The 20,344-nt window shown below is 42.4% G+C and overlaps 1 protein-coding gene across 1 annotated transcript; it reads left to right on the plus strand.

The window, feature by feature from the left end:
- Positions 1-3,820: 3,820 nt before the first annotated feature.
- OVOL1 (ovo like transcriptional repressor 1) lies at positions 3,821-17,053 on the plus strand. The gene is made up of 4 exons (XM_069968240.1): positions 3,821-4,549; positions 9,198-9,370; positions 11,751-11,925; positions 15,081-17,053. The coding sequence occupies exons 1-4, from the start codon at positions 4,450-4,452 to the stop codon at positions 15,374-15,376; spliced, it is 744 nt and encodes a 247-aa protein (XP_069824341.1). The 5' UTR covers positions 3,821-4,449; the 3' UTR covers positions 15,377-17,053.
- Positions 17,054-20,344: the final 3,291 nt, after the last annotated feature.

Here is a 20,344-nt window from a genome sequence, read left to right on the forward strand (position 1 = left end):
TTGAAATTGCAGTCAGTGACCCTTTAAGTATTAGACCAATAGTAAAATATTAATTAAACAAGGTTGTAAATTTTTTTTCTTTGGGTGAATATAATAATAATAATATTTATTTGTATAGCACCATCAGATTCCGCAGCGCTAAATTTCTTTTTAAGGCCCAACGGATCAGTGGATTTTTTTCCATGTTTGCTGTTGGTAAGAGATAATATTCAATGTGCATACCTGGTGGCCCACTGCCTCATAGCTAGGTGTCAATTAGAGATGAGTAAATTTACAATAATAATGAAGTAATAATATCACTTCATTATCTCCGCTCATCAGCCAGCTGCTTCCATTTAACCAACTGCCACTCCCTGCCGCTCCTCCCCGGGTGCTGGGAAAAGCTGGATCCAGTCCGGGAAACTTCTCCCAGTTTCCCAGGACTGGATCCAGCTTTTCCCAGCACCCAGGGGGGAGCGGCAGTCAGTTAAATGGAAGCAGACTGATGAGCGGATTGCAGATATAATGAAGCGTTTCACTTAATTATTACTGTAAATATTTCAGTGTAACCGTGTCACAGCTAATATATAATCATTGGTTGGTTGCAGTAATTGTGGCATACATAGAGGAGAGGTAAAGATCCAAATGGCTATGTGCCAAGTTGCACCTCCTGACCCCTCTCCCCTCCCTTTCCTTGACAGTCAGTGCTTGGCTCGTTGTGTATGCATGATGTGCTGAGCCCTGACTGTCAATCATGCAGGGACAGAGAAGGGAGAGGAAACAAGGAGGTATATCAGCTTATGACACTTCAGTGGCCCAGCGCTGCCTCACGGCGCCTGAGAAAAAAATGCATTTTTCTACATATCGGAAGCACAGATAGCCATATGAAAGGTATCATATGTCTCTTCGCCCTAAGAGCAATTTGTAACTTTAGCTGCAGATGTCAGATTTTCTTCAAGTGACATCACGTGAATCCACCAGTTGGGTCATACACCAAAATGAAATGTAGATTTGTTCTATTATAATTTTATTCTGCTTTGTATATTCATATTGCATAATACTAATACTGACCTTACAGGATCAGGTGAAGGCTAATGTGTAAAGAAAGCTGTTATTTCTCGTTGGTACAGACGGCATCACTGACCCTGTCTTGTATATAGACCTATGATTATTGCTCTGACAGGGAACATTCCAGGGGCCAGATTGGAGTTTATACTATTTCTACCAAATTGGTGATTATGCCATACATATTGAGGCATATAATGAGACTTTTTTTTACATCTGTTATAAACAGTATTTATTATGTTATTGTGTACTCAGTGTACTGTGTCTCATAGGTTAAATTCTGGTGTAGTAGAAAGGGTCGTATTTGCTACTAGGCACATGAGGGCTTTGCCTTAGGTAGCACCATTGAGATTGCCGCTCTTATAAGTGTACCTTTAAGGGTTGTTGGTAAAGTTTTACATGGGCCAATGGTAAGGGGCAAGTGATTGTGACCTGTCAGATCAGCGCTCGCTTGCTTCTCATTCCTTGCTCGCTGCCAGTGCTATTACACACGCCAACAGCGAGTAAGTAAGAACAGGGAGGAGCCCATAGGACATAGTGGTGGTCTGCTGCCGCCACTCCTGTTACACAGAGCGACAGCCAGCAGACCATCGTTATTGTTCACAAATTTTTCAACATGTTGAAACACAAGGATCATTGCCTTTTAACAGTAGCTATTACACCAATCAATTTTTAACCGCAACAGCCAAAAATCAGCCGATAATCACTTGGTGTAATAGGGCTTAAAAGCAGAAGTCCGGTGAAAATTTTTATTAAAGTATTGTATTGCCTGCCAAAAGTTATACAAATTACTAATATACACTTAGGCTATGTTCACACTACGTATATGTCCGGCCGCATATTTTTCGCAGCCGGACATATACGTGTAAAACTCCTGCCGGAATTTACGCAAGTTGCGGCCGGCTACGTACGGTCTGCGAACTTACGCCTGTAAGCTACGTACACTTCCCGAGCGGCGTACGTAGCGATCGTCGGCTAGCCCCGGACACCCCACAGAACCTTTTGGATCGGCAAAACAAAGTGGAAAAAAGAAGAAATCACCACTCCGTACGGGACCGCATGTTACACTACGGGCGTAAGTTACAGCATTTCCGTCCTGAAACAATGGTCTGGTTAATTTTTTTACGGCGCCGCATACGATCCGGGCGTAAGTTCGTACGTAGTGTGAACTGTGCAGCCGTAGATCGTATACTTTCCATTGTACGCAAACTACATAAATCTCCGGCCACTTATTCATGGAGCGTGCTACGGCCGGAAAGTTACGTAGTGTGAACATAGCCTGATTATGGAAAAAGGACATAAAGTGTTTTTCCCCTGCACTTAACACTGCATCAAGGCTTCACTTCCTGGATAAAATGGTGATGTCACGACCGGACTCCCAGAGCTGTGCGGGCTGTGGCTGCTGGAGAGGATGATGGCAGAGGGATGCTCAGTGTCCCTCCAGTGCCCTGTGTCCCTCAGTGTTCTCCTGCCATCATCCTCTCCAGCACCCACAGCCCGCACAGCTCTGGGAGTCCGGTCGTGACGTCACCATTTTATCCAGGAAGTGACATCACCATGTTATTCAGAAAGTGAAGCCTTAATGCAGGGAAAAAAGCACTTTATGTGCATTTCTCGTAATAAGTGTATATTAGTAATTTGTAACTTTTTAAATTGTAACTTTGGGGGGGGGGGGGCTTCTCCTTTAAGTGTTCAGACCCCCACTTATTTCTAGAACGAGCAGGAAGAGAAGTGCATAGTTGTGCTCTTTTCTCCTTACTCTCTGTGTGTGCATCCCATGGACTTAGGGTGGGTTCACACTACGGAATTCTCGCAGATAAACTATGCGGAATTCCGTCAGCTGTCCGCACGCACGGCAGAGACACCATTCTATGGGCCGGCGTATTCCGCTATCCGCCGAAAGAAGTGACATGTGACTTCTTTCGGCAGATAGCGGAATACGCCGGCCTATAGAATGGTGTCTATGGAGCCGGCGGAAAGGCGTGCGGCTGTGCGCACGGACAGCCGACGGAATTCCGCGGAGTTTATCCGCAAGAATTCCGTAGTGTGAACCCACCCTTACATTGGATATCAGTCTTGGTCACATGGCAAAGAGCTAGGGGAGAACAAGCTTACTTCACACTTCTAGCGATTAGTAAGGGGGCCTGAACACACAGAGCTCAACCATCACATTTTTCATGTTTCTTTATGTCAGTAGGTTTTTTTTAACATGCTTATGTCGTGGATTTGTGATCGGCTTTACCACTTTCAGTGTATAGGTATGAGAATGCTGAATGTTACAATGCATTATCCTGTTTATTGTATGTTATAATAGGCGGACTGGTAGAATGATACACCATGAGATAGGAGATGGGAATTACGGCCCTAGAAATGGCTGCCTGGCTTATTTCCTTCCACTCTTATGTCAGCGGGACAATTGTAGAGTATTAAGACATGACAGTTACGTGTCCTACATACAAACACTGTGCAACTGTGTGTCACTGTTTTCACACCACAAAAATATACACACCCTTCTAACAGGCTCATGCACATACTCCTAACAAGAGCTACTTGATTTTCATGTGGCAATGTATGTGCAGGTCAGGGTGTGGGTCCTTTCTTTCTCCCACCCAGAAGCCATGTCCCCACCTTACCAATCTTCATCTCCTCCCTGAAGCGTTTCCACCTCACTCCAAGCGGTTTTGAAACCGGTTCAACAGGTTGACAGAAGATGATGAAAAAAAATAATAATACAGACGATCCTCCCCCCACCGTTATTTCACAACTGGTTCCTTTACAGAAGACACTCACACTTCATCCATGTCGATTCCAGCTTTGGAAGAGCAATCGTTCTGGACACTCACATGATGTTCACCTCATTCCTGGACTTCAGATAGGACAGAGAAGTCATTTCATGATCTATACCATTCCATTGTCTCATCTTTAATGACAACAAATCGGTAACCCATGGACTTGTCACACTCGTGAATCATTTGGATATAGAGTAAGATCGACCTTGGGATACCCGACAACAGTGGGCTCTATATCTTGTAGGATTATATCTTGAATGAAGTTCCTGGATACCTGTAATAATATCATCGCCACCGTGACTCATTTTATATTCTATTTACCATATCTTTTTATTTTTGGCAATTACAATTATTCTTCAAGAGAAAAAGAATCCGCTTTGGAATTAGAAACTAGACTTGGCTTATATATATTATATCACTATAATTCGAAGATTCCTGTATCCAGAACCGAGTGGACTATTTTAATATTGACTGACGGCTAAATTTCAATTCTCAAAGTCATTCCGAAGTGACATTTGTTTTCATCACATGAAATAATTTGGCTCATCCAACTATTGGAGCTTTGGAGGTTTTTTTTATAATCAGATACTTCTGGGAGGTTTTAAAGGAGTCCAAAATGCCCAGGGCTTTTTTGGTGAAGAAGTCAAGTTTGGGAAGTTGGAAGAGGAAGTGGGGTGAAGTGCCTGATGAGGACAGAGGGGAGCTCTACATTCCAGGTGAACCATCTATTATTGTCATGTAATTTTTACTCTTTGTTAACAATGGAATCACTATAATAGATCTGTGTTCCTGATGGATCCCATTGGCGGAACTTAAGGTTTCCATCATTTTGACACAACCATGATGCTACAGAACCCTCACAGAATAGGAAGCAGCCAATGTGAACATAGCTTTACCTATACAGTCATAGAGCAAGGCCACTAGTCTTGTGTATATCATAGTCCATAAAATCCACATAGTCAAGCTTCATATACACAGCCTGTCACTTGAGGAGTAGGTGACATTAATTCCCGACAACCTAGTAAATTTGATATTAGTTGATATATTGATAACAGTTGATATTTTCATATTATAGCTTCAAAAGTCAAAGTAATGTTTCTAGAAATTGACATAAATATAAAGATTTCCTACAGATCACCTGAACGGTCTGACATTTCTCTATATAGGTGTCAGATCAGGACAACAATTATTGGCACCAAGGCAAAAATTTCTAAATATACTCCCTGTCCTGGTCTCTGAAATTGACATTATATATGTATATATATCTTTTGAATTTTGATCATCATGCCCTACCCTCCACTACACACATTGAAGTGTATTGTGTCATTGTATAGCTGCCAGACATCCTCCTATGCATAGATATACAGTTACATCATAAACTTTTGTCTGCCTCCAACACTAGAGAGAGCTTAGGAGTTGACTGCATACTGACAATGCATTGAGTTCAATTATAAAACAGTATGCAGTTAGCCTCAACACTGCCTCTAGTGGTCGCTGCAGCCTGTACTCTATTTTGCAGTTTGCAAACCAGCCATTTCTTGGAATAAAAATGCCCCAAAAAAGGTAAAAAAGGGAACTTGCATTTTTCCTTTGAGTTCAATGAAACTAAATAAAAAAAGCCTATTATGTGGTCAGTTTTTGAGCCGTGCACAAAAATAAAAAAAATTGTAAACATAGCCTAACTGTTTTATTCCTGCAAATATACATTTACTCACATGATAGGAACAAACCCTTATGCAGGCCCTGGAAACAGTATCACTAACCAAACAACAGAAAGTCACAAAGTTCTCTTCTAATTACATCCACTTCATCAGTATAACAACATGAACAAACACAACCATGCTCCAGGATGCCAATCACATGATAACCCAGATAAACTCACAAGTAACATCTCTATAAACATGTTTATATATATTAGTACAATAGAAAAACAGTAATACACATTAGTAGCGGATAGGGCGATACGTTATAATATCAGCTGTAGTGCACTATATGAGGCAGCAGTGTTCCTCTCCTAGATAGGTTATACTTATATCAGCTATAGGGCACAACATGGGCATCAGTATACCTCTCCTAGATAGGTTATACTTATAATATCAGCTGTAGTGCAACACATGGGCATCAGTATACCTCTCCAAGATAGGTTATACTTATATCAGCTGTAGGGCACTACATGGGCATCAATATACTTTTCCTAGATAGGTTATACTTATATTAGCTGTAGTGCACAACATGGGCATCAGTATACCTCTCCTAGATAGGTTATACTTATAATATCAGCTGTAGTGCAACACATGGGCATCAGTATACCTCTCCTAGATAGGTTATACTTATATCAGCTGTAGGGCACAACATGGGCATCAATATACCTTTCCTAGATAGGTTATACTTATATTAGCTGTAGTGCACAACATGGGCATCAGTATACCTCTCCTAGATAGGTTATACTTACAGTATAATATCAGCTGTAGTGCACCACATGGGCAGCAGTGTACCTCTCCTTGATAGGTTATACTTACAGTATAATATCAGCTGTAGTGCACCACATGGGCAGCAGTGTACCTCTCCTAGATAGGTTATACTTACAGTATAATATCAGCTGTAGTGCAACACATGGGCAGCAGTGTACCTCTCCTAGATAGGTTATACTTACAGTATAATATCAGCTGTAGTGCACCACATGGGCAGCAGTGTACCTCTCCTAGATAGGTTATACTTACAGTATAATATCAGCTGTAGTGCAACACATGGGCAGCAGTGTACCTCTCCTAGATAGGTTATACTTACAGTATAATATCAGCTGTAGTGCAACACATGGGCAGCAGTGTACCTCTCCTAGATAGGTTATACTTACAGTATAATATCAGCTGTAGTGCACCACATGGGCAGCAGTGTACCTCTCCTAGATAGGTTATACTTACAGTATAATATCAGCTGTAGTGCACCACATGGGCAGCAGTGTACCTCTCCTTGATAGGTTATACTTACAGTATAATATCAGCTGTAGTGCACCACATGGGCAGCAGTGTACCTCTCCTAGATAGGTTATACTTATATATAATATGAGCTGTAGTGCACCACATGGGCAGCAGTGTACCTCTCCTAGATAGGTTATACCTATAATATCAGCTGTGGTGCACCACAGGGGCAGCAGTGTACCTCTCCTAGACAGGTTATACTTATAATATCAGTTGTAGTGCATCACATGGGCAGCAGAGTACCTCTCTCCTAGCCATGTCAACCACACCCTAACAGGTGCATAAAGTAAAGCATAAAGCCTTTCAATATCTATAGGCAAACAGTGGAGTTGAATGGGTCATGGTGAACAGGTTCCTTTCAGTCTGTCAGATGTGCTGCACATCATGCTAGAGCTGCTCTGGTCGGCTGCGAGCAATGTCACTGTGGAGTGGAAACATCAACAGCATAGCCATGAATTAGTAGGCCAAAACAACCTGACAGAACAGGACTGTCAAGTGCCAACCTAGGCCCTGGTTGAAGATCATTTGTCTTTAGCTATAATAATCTTAACCAAGATAGAAATTGCCTTTATACCTCCTCCAGGGCTCTTTGTTGTGGGTTTCATGGATTAGACACCCATGGCCAAGGAGCCGCACACAAGTCTGAGATGCCAAGCATTGGCTAGAGTGACATAAAGTATGTCGCTACTGATCTCTGCCATTGTGATGGACTTCTTCTCTTTAGATGAGTGTCTGGAGAAATGTCACATGTCATGTCAATTGTAAAATTTGTTAGAGGAGAAAATTTGGGGGTGTGAGCTTTAAGCTTTTCGTAAAAGAGTTTAGGAATGGCGCTTTCCTGTTTAAAACGCTTAAAGCGAAATTCATTTAAAAAAAAAAAAATGGTTTGATGTGGAAAAACCAGATAAGCAAGCATAGAGTCATGGCCTTAACCTCTCTCACACCTTATGGATTTACTGGAATAACAACAAGCCAGGTGTTAGGCCGCATTCACATGTTTCGTGTTCCGCGCAGACGTGGAATGCCTTTAATGTGGTCTCACTAGAGCAGGATCACAGTCTCCCTCTTCCTACTGGTTATACCTCTAGCTATACAGCCCAGCATATGATTTGCTTTCCCTGCCACCTGGTTGTACTGGTAACTTATTTTCAGGCTGTCAGAAATCACTACCCCTAAATCCTTCTCTTCTGAAGTCTTTTCCAATACAGAACTGCCGATGTGATACTCGGATAGAGGATTCCTCCTCCCCACGTGCATTATTTTACATTTGGAAACATTGAACTGCAGTTTTCATAGTTTGAACCACTTATCTAACAAAGCTAAATAATTTTCCATATTACTGACATGTCCAGGATTATCAACCCTATTGTACGCTTTTGTGTCATCAGTGGAGATGAGCAAATTTATAGTAATAACAATGTGAAGCCTTTTGTTATCTCTACAATCTGCTCATCAGTCGGCTGCCTTTTACCTCACTGCCACTCCGTGCTGCTCCTCCCCGGGTCCTGAGAAAAGTTGGATCCATTCCTGGGAAAGTGGGAGAAGCTCCCCAGGTACAGGAAAAGCTGGATCCAGTCCTGGGGAAGTTTTCCCACATTCCCAGGACTGGATCCAGCTTTTCCCAGCACCATGGGAGGAGCAGCACGGAGAAGCAGTGAGGTAAAAGGCAGTTGACTGATGAGTGGACTGCAGAGATAACAAAGCGCTTCACACTGTTATTATTGTATTTGCTCATTTCTAGTCATCAGCAAACAGACAAACCTTACCTAGCAAACCTTCTCCTATGTCACTTACACACATACTAAACAGAATAGGACCCAGAACAAACCCTTGTGGCACACCACTTGTAACCAGTCTCTGCTCGGAATATACACCACTACCAACAACCCTCTGATATCTATCCTTCAGCCAACCACAAATCCACTGAACTATCCAGGGATTAAAAGGCAACTCCAGCTAAAAAAATGTTTCTTTCAAATCAACTGGTGCCAAAGATTTGTAATTTGCCTCTATTAAAAAAACTCAAGTCTTCCAGTACTTATCAGCTGCTAAATAGCTGATAAGTAGCTGATAAATACTGAAAAACTTTGGATTTTTTAAAACTGTGTTTCTCCGAAAATAAAACATACTCCTAAGATAAGAAACCCCAACAAGCCTACCAACTAGCCTAAAGTAAGCCCCCCCCCACCCCCTAAATAAGACACTCCCTGAATGTAAGGCCAAAGTAAATGGAGGAATCCTTGTTCTGTCCTATTACAGAAAGATGTTAGGCCTTCTGAGAGCTCTAATATCATTGTCCTCCATTATATTCTTTATCATAATATTGTTATGTCCTGATATCTTGAACAATGTCTACATCTGACTGTGTCTCTTTATACCAATACAGTGACTTTGGAATATGTTCCCCAGAAAAATGTGGGACCTGAGTACGATAATGAGATGGCCTTGGATCTATCTCTTCCGCACCTGCGCTGTGTAACAAGCCCCTTATCCTACGAAGAGACACAGGGGAGCAGCGGCCAATCTTCTCCAGATCAGGAGCTCAGGCTCTCCCCTCAGGTATTTTGCACAGTATATCACATTATTTAAGGGCTTTATGCTGCACCACTCCCTCCACTCCCAGATGATGATTGACAGCTGTCTCCCTATACACTGCAAATCAGTGAGGGAGCTGGTGCTCATGAATATCCAGGACTGTTCAGAACACACACATAATAGAGAATACTAGAGTGTGGTCCTCGTTATTCAAGGAGATCTCTCTGAATCAGCTGCACAGAGCAATGTAAGTAATACATCACTCTGTTCAGCTTTTCTGTCACTAGTTTATGCTACTCTAAGATAGGACAGCCTAAACATACTGACAGAGTCTTTTTAACTGAGCGGCAAGGCTCATGAAGTAATAAAGCAGGCTTATATTTAATAAATATAAAATCATAAGATAACTTTTTAATTTTTAAAATAAACCATAAATACAAAAGGTCCAGCTCTTCCTGCTCTGATCCTACAATAACAGCATCAATATAAAATCAATCATAGCCCAATTCTTCCAAGACGGCTTTACCCCACACTACCATCACAAGCATAACCAACAAATTTACCAGGAAGGGTCCTTGCACACTGAGTAAAAGAGGCTGAATTTTAAGAGTCTGCACTGCGGATTCCGCTTGTCATTCTGCCTGTCCTATTTCTTCAATGGGATTTCTCTTGCACGCTTGCTCCACGCTGAAAGAATAAACATGTTCCTTCTTTGAGTGGAGAGCAGAGGCACAATGGAAATCACATTAAAGTAATAGCACAGGCAGAATTTTGAGCGGAATCCGCAGTGCAGACTCCGCTTGAAAATTCAACTTCTTTTACTCAGTCTGCAAGGGCCCTAAAACCATAAAACAAAGGGGGGGGGGGGGGGGGGTCAGGCACTGCTCTAACACTTCTTCTTGAAATCCTGGATTTGGCCCAACAACCAGGACTTATATAATAGCCTGCCAGTACCTTCCCACTAAAGATTTCCCCTATCACAACCCTATCTGGGGAACAACAGAAACGTCTTACCTCAGATAGTCCGCATTCTACAGGCTGACCCCTGAACCAGTCCCCTTGCTGGAACCCTTTGGGACAGTCCTACGTTAGAGCGGGAAAACTTAATTCAAAGTCCACCTATCAAAGCCTGTATCTGTGGGAGAACAGAAAAAACTTCTCCCCAGATAGCGGCCTACCATTGGTCACCTCATAGCCAATTACTATCTTGCTCCACTGAGGAGAAATCAACTAAGAGCAGCAAGCTTAAAGGAGAAATCTGGCGTTTTCTAAAAGCCGGCAGCCTGCAGGGGAAGGGGGAAAATTGATTTCAAGTAACAACTTACCACTCCGCGTGCCCGCGGTGAGCGGCTGGAGCGGCCCCGGGATCCCTGCCGGATGTCTGTCCCGGCTGATGGACTGGAAGCTCGGTCGATCTGTGACTGGAGCGGCCTCCCACCCTGGCTGAGTGGCCAGTCCATCACCTGGGTTGTAACACCACAGAGCCTGGTGGGGGCAGCTCACCGCGGGCATGGGAAGATATAAGTTGTTGCTTGAATTCAATTCCCCCTCACCCTGCAGGATGACGGCTTTTAGAAAACACCAGACTTCTGCTTTAACCCTTCCTCTTCCTTCTTGGTAACCCCTTCATAATGGTCTGAGGTTAACCAGTGAGTGTAGAAGAGTTGTTTAAGAGGAGCATCACAGAAAGCACATGCCCTGACACATCACAGAAAGCACATGCTCCTGTACATATTGGGAGAAGCATATATTACTGTATATCTTGCCTTTCAGTTAACATATGTTGGACTGGATGCAGGGTGCCTGGGCTAATGAATGTCTGTGGCCATTCAGAGGTAACAGCAACATTGTATGCATCGCAGCTTACACTCAGTACATTGATAACCAGGCTGTGAAACACACAATGTCGCTGCTCCTGCCCACCAGCCCAGAGGTAGGACGCTATGCTCCATGCAGTTACACCCCCTAGTGGAGTTGCTTGGCCAGGCATCCTGCATCCATTTAAACAAGTGCATGTTTAAGAGCAACCATTTGTTGAGGCAGGATTTGCTGCATATATGACATACATTCTGTATGGATTTAATAGGCAGAATATCTTCCCTAAATGAATTTCAAGAGGTTCGCTCATCTCTAATTCTGAGCTATAGTCTGCATTATAGTCAAGAGATGGGTTTACAGTCATGTAGCCTTCACAGTTGTAATCTCTCATTGCCAGCTCAATGTCTACTCACAACTTGCTGTAGTGATTTGCAGTTTGTGGAATGTTCTAGACTCTAAATCTAATGTTATTTGTATGGCAAGTATAAGCTAGGAGGGGCATCTGTCAGCAAGCTTAAAGAAGCAGAAATCTGAACATGGCTTTGGCCTTTACTAAAGGTTTTACATGTCTTCAATGTCATAACAGGGTGAACAGAAGATGTTGTTCCGCTGCACAATGTGTGACAAGAGCTTTACATACCAGAGGATGCTGAACCGCCATATGAAGTGCCACAGCGAGGTGAAGAGACACCGGTGTGAGCATTGTGGGAAAGGATTCAATGACACCTTTGATCTAAAGAGACATGTACGCACCCATACAGGTGAGGAAAGCGGCTGAGAACCATACTGGCGGCACTGGCTATTCTGATCCGCTACATGAGCTGGTTGGCAGCACAATTACTTATTAAACAAGATACAGGTCGATTACACACTCAAAAGAAATATGGCTTCATAGATCAGCAGATCATGGAGGGTCAGGCCTGCTCTGATCACACCTCAACCTGAAAACCCTTAAAGTCAGGTTCTCAGAATCTGACGGTCAATTGTCATTCTTACAAAGCCTAGTAATGGGAATTCAAAGGTCTCATCCAACATGGCTGCACTTCCTATTGTCACCTATTAAAGGGGTATACCCATATCGAAAACTTATCACCTATCTACAGTATAGGAGGTGACAGGCTAATGGTGGTGATCCAACTACCGATGACAAGAATTCTCCAGAATGAATAGGCCACAGCGCACATGCTGACCCATGACAGATAGGAATACCCCTTTAAGGAAGAGGCTGCTGCAACCAAATGTTCAATATTTTTATAGTATATTATACATAATTACCAGACTTTGGTTATTTCTTTAACATGATTTTAGTTCATTTGGAATGATTTTGGTTGGGATCCCTATAAATTGGTCATACACTTTACATTAGTGTTGGTAAAAATAATGGGGCTCAGAAGTATATGGAGTTTTTATCTGTCACAATGTATGTCACAAGAGACATTTGCTGCTATATTAACAAGCTGAAGATGGAATTACAGACACTAGATGGGGTATTTCCTCTATTTTGTTTTGGGAATTTTTGAAAATGTGGAGCCATACTGCCATCTAGTGGTTTATGTTTGTATATATTTTTTTCTCTATCATGACTATAAAAAAGGAGCAGAATAAAATTATATTATGGAACTATAGCGCTGCCTAGTGATCATGGTGTGCAAAAAAAATTTTAAATTTATTTTTAGACTATGTTCCCACACAGTATTTTTGCATTTAGTTCAGTCATTTCACCATTGAATAGCTCATAGTGCAGTGTATGCAGGATGTAGTACTCATGTATCCTGTATCCCCTATTCTCAGATACTATCCAGAGATTGCATAGGCATTCATCCTCTTACTACATTACATCCAGACCCAGACTGGATCCTGATTGAAGCATACTGGTTAAGGCTATGTTCACACATTATTTTGCACAGTATTTTGCTACCAAAACCAGGAGTGGATTGAAAATACCGAAAGGCTATGTTACCACACTGCAGAAATTGAGTGGATGTCCGTCATTTAATGGCATATAGTTACTATTATTTCAAGACAATGGCCATTATTTGCCATTAAATGACGGCCATTCACTCAATTATTCACTCAATAGTCTCTGTGTTTTCAATCCACTCCTAGTTTTGGTTGCAAAATACTGACCAAAATACTGTGTGGGAACATAGCCTTAGGCCATGTTCACACGTTGTATGACACCGGCCATTCCGTGATCCAAACAGGTCACGGAACGTCCGGTGTCAGAGAAGATCATCCCGGCTGGTACTGCAGTACCGGCCGGATGATCTTAACCGCCGCTGAATTCCATGTTACGCACTGACAGGGTTTTCTACGGTCGCTATTCAGTGAATTGTGGCCGCAGAAAACTGACATGTCAGTTTCTAGTGGCGCCGCTAGGGATCCCGGCCAGAGTGTATACTATGTGTATACACTCCGGCTGGGATTCCATAGAAGTCAGCACTACGTAAGCTACGTAGCAATCACGTCCGTTGTTGTACATATGCAACAACGGCCGTGATTACTACGTAGCTTACGTAGTGTGAACATAGCCTTAAGCATTATGCTTCAGTCAAGATCCTGGCTGGGTCTGGATGTAATGTAGTAAGAGGATGAATGCCTATGCAATCTATAGATAGTATCTGAGTCTAGGGGATATCCTGCATACACTGCACAATGAGCTATTCAATTATGAAATGATTGAGCTTTCAGGAAACATATCAAAGTTTCCTGTCTGCGTTAAGAATCGAGTGACCATTGATGGATGTCAAGCATCAGTCCAAGTGGTCCTAAGGAATCAAATTAAATTCAACTTCCTTTATACTATAAGTGAATTACATAACATGAAGTTCCAAACAATTTACTATAACATCTATGTGAAAGGTTCCACATTTCCTACCATAGTCCTGCAGATGTGATGACAGTAAGGCTACATTCACACATTTTGGGGTTTTGTGCGCAATTGTGGATCCACAATTACGAACAAATTTAAAGGGGTACTCCAGGCTAGGGGTATTTTTAGTGTATGGCCAGGGAGGGGGTGGATATAAACGCCGCCGGTCACTTACTTCCCCAGTTCCAGTGCCGTGTCCTGTATCGCGCTGCCCCGTTCTCCCGTCCCGCTTCCTGGTCTGAGCTGCGGCTTGAGACATGACGTCTCAAGGCAGCTCAGCCATTCAGAGGCCGAGGCGGGACCCCGCTACGACCACTGAATGGCTGGGCCGTCTTGAGACGTCATATCTCAAGCCGCAGCTCAGACCAGGAAGCAGCAGCGAGACAGGAGAACGGGGTGGCACACTCTAGAACCCGGTGCTGGAACTGGGGAGGTAAGTGACCGGCGGCGTCTATATCCACCCCTCGGCCATACACGAAAAATACCCCCAGCCCGGAGTACCTCTTTAAGGTACCCATTGATTTTAACTATAGGTGGTGCCTGTTCATACACCAGTGTCACTAGGTAATTTGTTAATGTGGATCAGGGATGTAGTCGTAATTGTTACAGATTTGTCACACAGGATTTAAATAGTCACTGACATTTTAAACTTCCTCCATGTGATGCCTTGGTGATTTCTTTTATATTTATAAATCACTTCTTCTATCACAAATGGCTTCTTACCCCTAAAAAAAAAAAAAGTCTTGGCCACTAGGTGTCTCACTTCTCTGTAAATTGATGTTGACTGCCTGTAGTTAGAGGATTTTTGCCTCAAGCAGCAGAGAGACAAATGCAAATTACAGAGGTGGGGGAGGGGCTTAGATAGTGCTATGTGCAGCAGAAAGCCTGGACTGTTTGCATGCAAGCTGAGCTTATCTGCTTCCTCCAAAAAGGCCATGTTCTGGTCCAGAGATCCACACAATGCCTAGCAGGTAAAATCAAAGCTGCTTAGATCAGTGAAACATGGCTTCTTTTGTAACAAAACTTTCCATTCCTCTTCTACAGGAGTACGTCCTTACAAATGCAACCTATGTGACAAGGCCTTTACTCAGCGCTGCTCTCTGGAGTCCCATCTGAAGAAGATCCATGGAGTACAACAGAACTATGCCTACAAAGAACGGAGGACCAAGCTCTATGTGTGTGAAGACTGTGGGTTCACAGCTGACAGCCAGGAGAGCCATCTTCATCACCTACAACACCAGCATCCTGAAAGTGCTTTAATCCAGCGCGCCTCCAAGAAGCTGGCGGTGGCACTACAGACTGGTGGCAGCCCCTTACTGCACACCGACCACCTTCTCTGAAATACGCAGTCCCAGCTTCTCCTAATAGGACAGTATTGTTAGGAGCCACCAGTATCTACTGCCAAGAGACAAGATACCCAACCTATGCCATGTCACAGATATCAGAAGATACAGAAAATTAGCCTGGAGTCGAATTGTGGCCATAGTATATACTACTACAGCTCTCCATGGTGCAAGTGCTATCCCTAGTGCACTGGTCAATGGAATTTACATATCATGTGTTTGTGATCAATACATCTATAATCATGTCCATAAGGAAGAGAAATGTAAAAGATCTTTAAATCAGGACTGTTACCACCCAAATGCCATCCAGCCAGGTGATATGCCACGAGACTGTTACTCCACCAGGGGGCACACCTACTTGGAGAAGGACTATAAATAAAGTATTCTCTTTATTTTGTTGACTGATTTAAAGGAAAAGTCTATACCTCTATTCCAGGTGTAGGGAACCTTGGCTCTCCAGCTGTTGCAAAACTACAACTCCTATCATGCCTGGACAACCAAAGCTAAAGCTCTATACACATCTAAATGGCAAAGACTTAAAGGATTTGAAAAAACTAGAAGCTTTTTGCCAGAAACAGGGCCACCATTGTTCTCAGTTTCTATAGAGTATTGCAGCTTAGTTTCCATTAAAGTGAATAGCGTTGTAATACCTCACACAACCTGAGCATGAGAGGGGCAATATTTTTTTTTTTATAAGAAAGCAGCTATGTTTTTATGGATGACCCCTTAAGACCCCTTTTTTAGACTGTATACATTACAAAGGCCTTCTTGTTGACTACATATTTTCATATTACTTCAACTGAAAATGTTCTGTTATCTGAGCTGTCATGTCATTGTCGTCTGGTATTATTTCAGTTACATCCACTTTTTTATGTGATGTTTGTCTTAGCTTTTTGCATTGTCCTTTTATCGACCTGCTGTGTTATATGTACAGTTATGTATTTCAGTGAGGCCAGATGGTCTTTGCACATGTCATTTTTACTGCAGTTTTTTCAGCTTTTTTTCCCACATGGAATTTTTGGATTTTCTACAGATTTTACACATTTCAATGTGTGAAATGCACTGGAAGTGTAAGGGTGTGTTTACACAGAGAGATTTATCTGACAGATCATTGAAGCCAAAGCCAGAAACAGACTATAAACAGAGAACAGGTCATAAAGGAAAGACTGAGATTTCTCCTCTTCTCAAATCCATTGGCTTTGGCTTCAAGAATCTGTCAGATAAATCTGTCTGTGTAAACGCACCATAAGGCTGCGTTCACACTACGTATATTTCAGTCAGCCGTTGTTCTAAAATAACAGCAAATATTATGCCATTAAATGGCAGCCATCCACTCAATTTCAACATTGTGTGAACAGATCCTTTCTGTGTTTTTAATCCACTCCTGGTTTTGGTTGCAATACTGACTGAAATATACTGACTGAAATATACATATACTGACTGAAATATACATAGTGTGAACCCAGCCTAAGAGGCCTCAGGCACAATACAGCTCTGTAATGTGAGACATGTATTTAGCATCAAGGATGGGATTGGACTGAGTCATTAAGGGCTCATGTGCCCGTAGGTGAATAGTCTATATGCGGATCCATGCTTTGGATGATGCCAATATCATGTGATACTGATTTCATTTTTTTTTCTTTTAACAAAATAAAAATATTTTTCACCTTGTAATTCTTTTCAAGCCTATTATATCAATAGCTAAGTTTTATCAATATATCATGAATTATTAGGCAACTTTCTAATATAATTTGCTTATAACTCTGCTTGCTGATGGTGACTTAAAGCTACCACTATCCACTTTCAAAGACCCAGGATGACAGCTTTTCCCTCCATGGAGAGTCAATGGCAATTTTTACTCACAGACCCCTATGGGGGGGTAAAAAGCCAGAAAAAATGTCATTTGTATACGCATATTTTGGGCGTTCTATTTCCCCCCAAGTTCTTCAATAGAAATCCTGAAATCACACAATAAACACATCACATAACTCAAAGAATAAAATGCCTATGGTAATTAACACTAATATGAGAAGTGCCAGGAAACCCCCCCCCCCACAAAGAAAGCAGTAAAAAACGTCTGGCAATTTTTTAGTCCCAAAAAACGTAGTGCAAAACAAGTGTCTAAGGGAAGCCATATAGAAATAAAGGCTCTTCCTTCCCCCTACTACAATGTTCCCATTGTAGTAATCATGATCTAGTCTAGTTTATTGTGTCTAGGTCCATGACTTAACCCCTTCAGGGCCGTGCAAATTTTTGTTTTTGCGCTTTAGTTTTTTTCTCCTAGCCTTTGAAAGCCCGTAGATCTTCCTTTTTTCACCTACAGGCCCACACGAACCCTTATTTTTTGCACCACTAATTGTACTACTTTGCAATGACAGACTTCATTTTTCCATAAAATATACTGCGAAACCAGAAAAAAAATTTGCGCAGTGAAATTGAAAATAAAACACAATTTTTTTTTTATTTGGGGTGGTTTTGTGTTTACACCATGGTAAAACTGACATATTATCTATGTTCCTTAAGTCAGTACGATTACAACGATATGTAACTTGTATTTTATTTGATGGCTTTTAAAAATTAAAACCTTTTTAAAAATCTAAATGCTCCTTAAAATTGCTCTAATCCCAGGCTTATAACGCTTTTATCCTTTGGTCTATGGGGCTGTGTGAGGTGTCATTTTTTGCACCATGATCTGTACTTTCTATCGGTACCTTGATTGCGTATATGCGACTTTTTGATTGTTTTTTATTAAAATTTTTCTGGATTTGATGCAAACAAAAATGCACAATTTTGCACTCTGGCAGATTTTTGTGCTTACACCATTTACCGTGCAAGATCAGGAATGTGATAATTGAATAGGTCGGGTGATTACGCACGCGGCACTGAGGCCCGATCTGCCCACTAGACACCAGGGATGGGGCACAAAGAGCAGTTTAGCCGCGGTCGCAGGCTATTAATAACACGCGGGATCGCTGCGCGGCCCCGTTCTGAACTCCCCTACCCAACCGAGGACGTACAGTTACGTCCTTGCTCGTGAAGGAGTTAAAAGGGTTCTTTTCTTCCAGAAAGAGCACTATGGGGGAGAATTATCAAACATGGTGTAAAGTGAAACTGGCCCAGTTGCTCCTAGCAACCAATCAGATTCCACCTTTCATTCCTCACAGACTCTTTGGAAAATGAAAAGTGGAATCTGATTGGTTGCTAGGGGCAACTGGGCCAGTTTCACTTTACACCATGTTTGATAAATCTCCCCCTATATTTGTTGGGTGGAGTTTTTCAGCTCCGTTCCATTGAAGTGAATGAAGCTGGATTGCAATACCACATACAACCTGAGGACAGGGGTAGCGCTGTTTTTCTAAACCTGGATAACATTCTAAAAGTACTTGCTTCATCCTTGTGTAATGCTCCTAGTTCTAATAGGACCGATTTACAGATAAACATTGAGACTCCTCTTGATCTGGAGTCAGATGTGATATGGTAAGCATCCGGGGAGCGTAGGTTTGTTAAATTGGGGATACAAATCTCCTGAATGAAAACCCTTATGTGTAGGAGGAGATTTTTTTTTTAGGAAAATTCTGTACTTGCATTTTAATATAAACAATATATATATATATATATATATATATATATATTAGACATCAGTTTCCCATATAAGAGGAAAAAATAAACACAGGAGGGACGAGAAAGGAAGGAAAAGGAACCCCTGGGAGACCGGGATGTCAGTAGAAGAAGGAAAAGAGAATAGGAGCAAGAGTGCTAGAAGAGAACACTAAGCTCCTGTACTAATATAGGGCGGGTTCACACTACGGAATTCTCGCGGACAATGTCCGCGGAATTCCGTCAGCTGTCCGCCCGCACATCTGGGTGCCTTTCCGTCGGCCCCATAGACACCATTCTATTGGCTGGCGTATTCCGCTATACGCTGAAAGAAGTGTCATGTCACTTCTTTTGAGGATCGCGGAATAAGCCGGCCCATAGAATGGTGTCTATGGAGCCGGCGGAAAAGCGTGTGCTCGTGCGGGCGGACAGCTGACGGAATTCCGCGGACATTGTCCGCGAGAATTCCGTAGTGTGAACCCGCCCATACACAATAAATAGAAGGATCCCCCCCTATACTATCTCCAGAAGGAGGACACAATTAACGTGTTTCTCAGAAAATAAGATAGTGTCTTATATTAATTCGAACTGGAGAGAGTGGAATGGCTGCACATCCCATCTATGGCTGATACTAATGCCGCTAGGCCTATATTAAAAATCAACACCAGAGTGTCTGCATATGAATTGATCAAGCCATATTGCCCCGTGTACCACCGCGCAGGTCCTCTGGTCCACACGGGTCCCTACGCTAACTCCACACCGTGTCGGTCAGCGACCGCCAACCCCGCAAAGCGTGCACGTGCAGGGAAGGGAGGCCATGGAACGGCCCTGCAACCCCAATGTCACAGGACCAGACCCAAAAATCCCCACCAAAACCCAGCCAGCACCACCGGCGGGGAAGGCTGCCCCCAAACGACACAAGTATGGATATGGTATTACACTTATCATTGCTGCTCTCACAGAATGGGGAAGACATAGGGTCCAGACATGTGAGCACAGACATATCCTGCTAATTTTGGTCATGTGGGTCTTATAAAGGAGTGCTAGCTGTTCTTATATTAATTATTGCTCCTTAAGATGCGGCAGGTCTTATTTTTGGGGGATGTCAAGGAGCGTTGGGTGAAAACCAATTCCACACAATTATAAGCTTAGCATAAAAGAACATTCTAAAAAATATGTTAGTAGTCTGCCGTGGAGCTTTGATCTCTGCTGTATCACCCAATATGGCCACTATAGGAGAGAATGGTAATGACTCTTCCATTTTCTCAGAGGCTTTGTTATATACCTGTTTTTAGAAAGATTCCAATAACCTACAAGATAACAACATATGTAATTGGAATGCCTCCTCGTCACCACACCTAGGGCATT

Source organism: Dendropsophus ebraccatus, chromosome 4, assembly GCF_027789765.1.
Source record: "Dendropsophus ebraccatus isolate aDenEbr1 chromosome 4, aDenEbr1.pat, whole genome shotgun sequence".
Classification (NCBI taxonomy): Eukaryota; Metazoa; Chordata; class Amphibia; order Anura; family Hylidae; genus Dendropsophus; species Dendropsophus ebraccatus.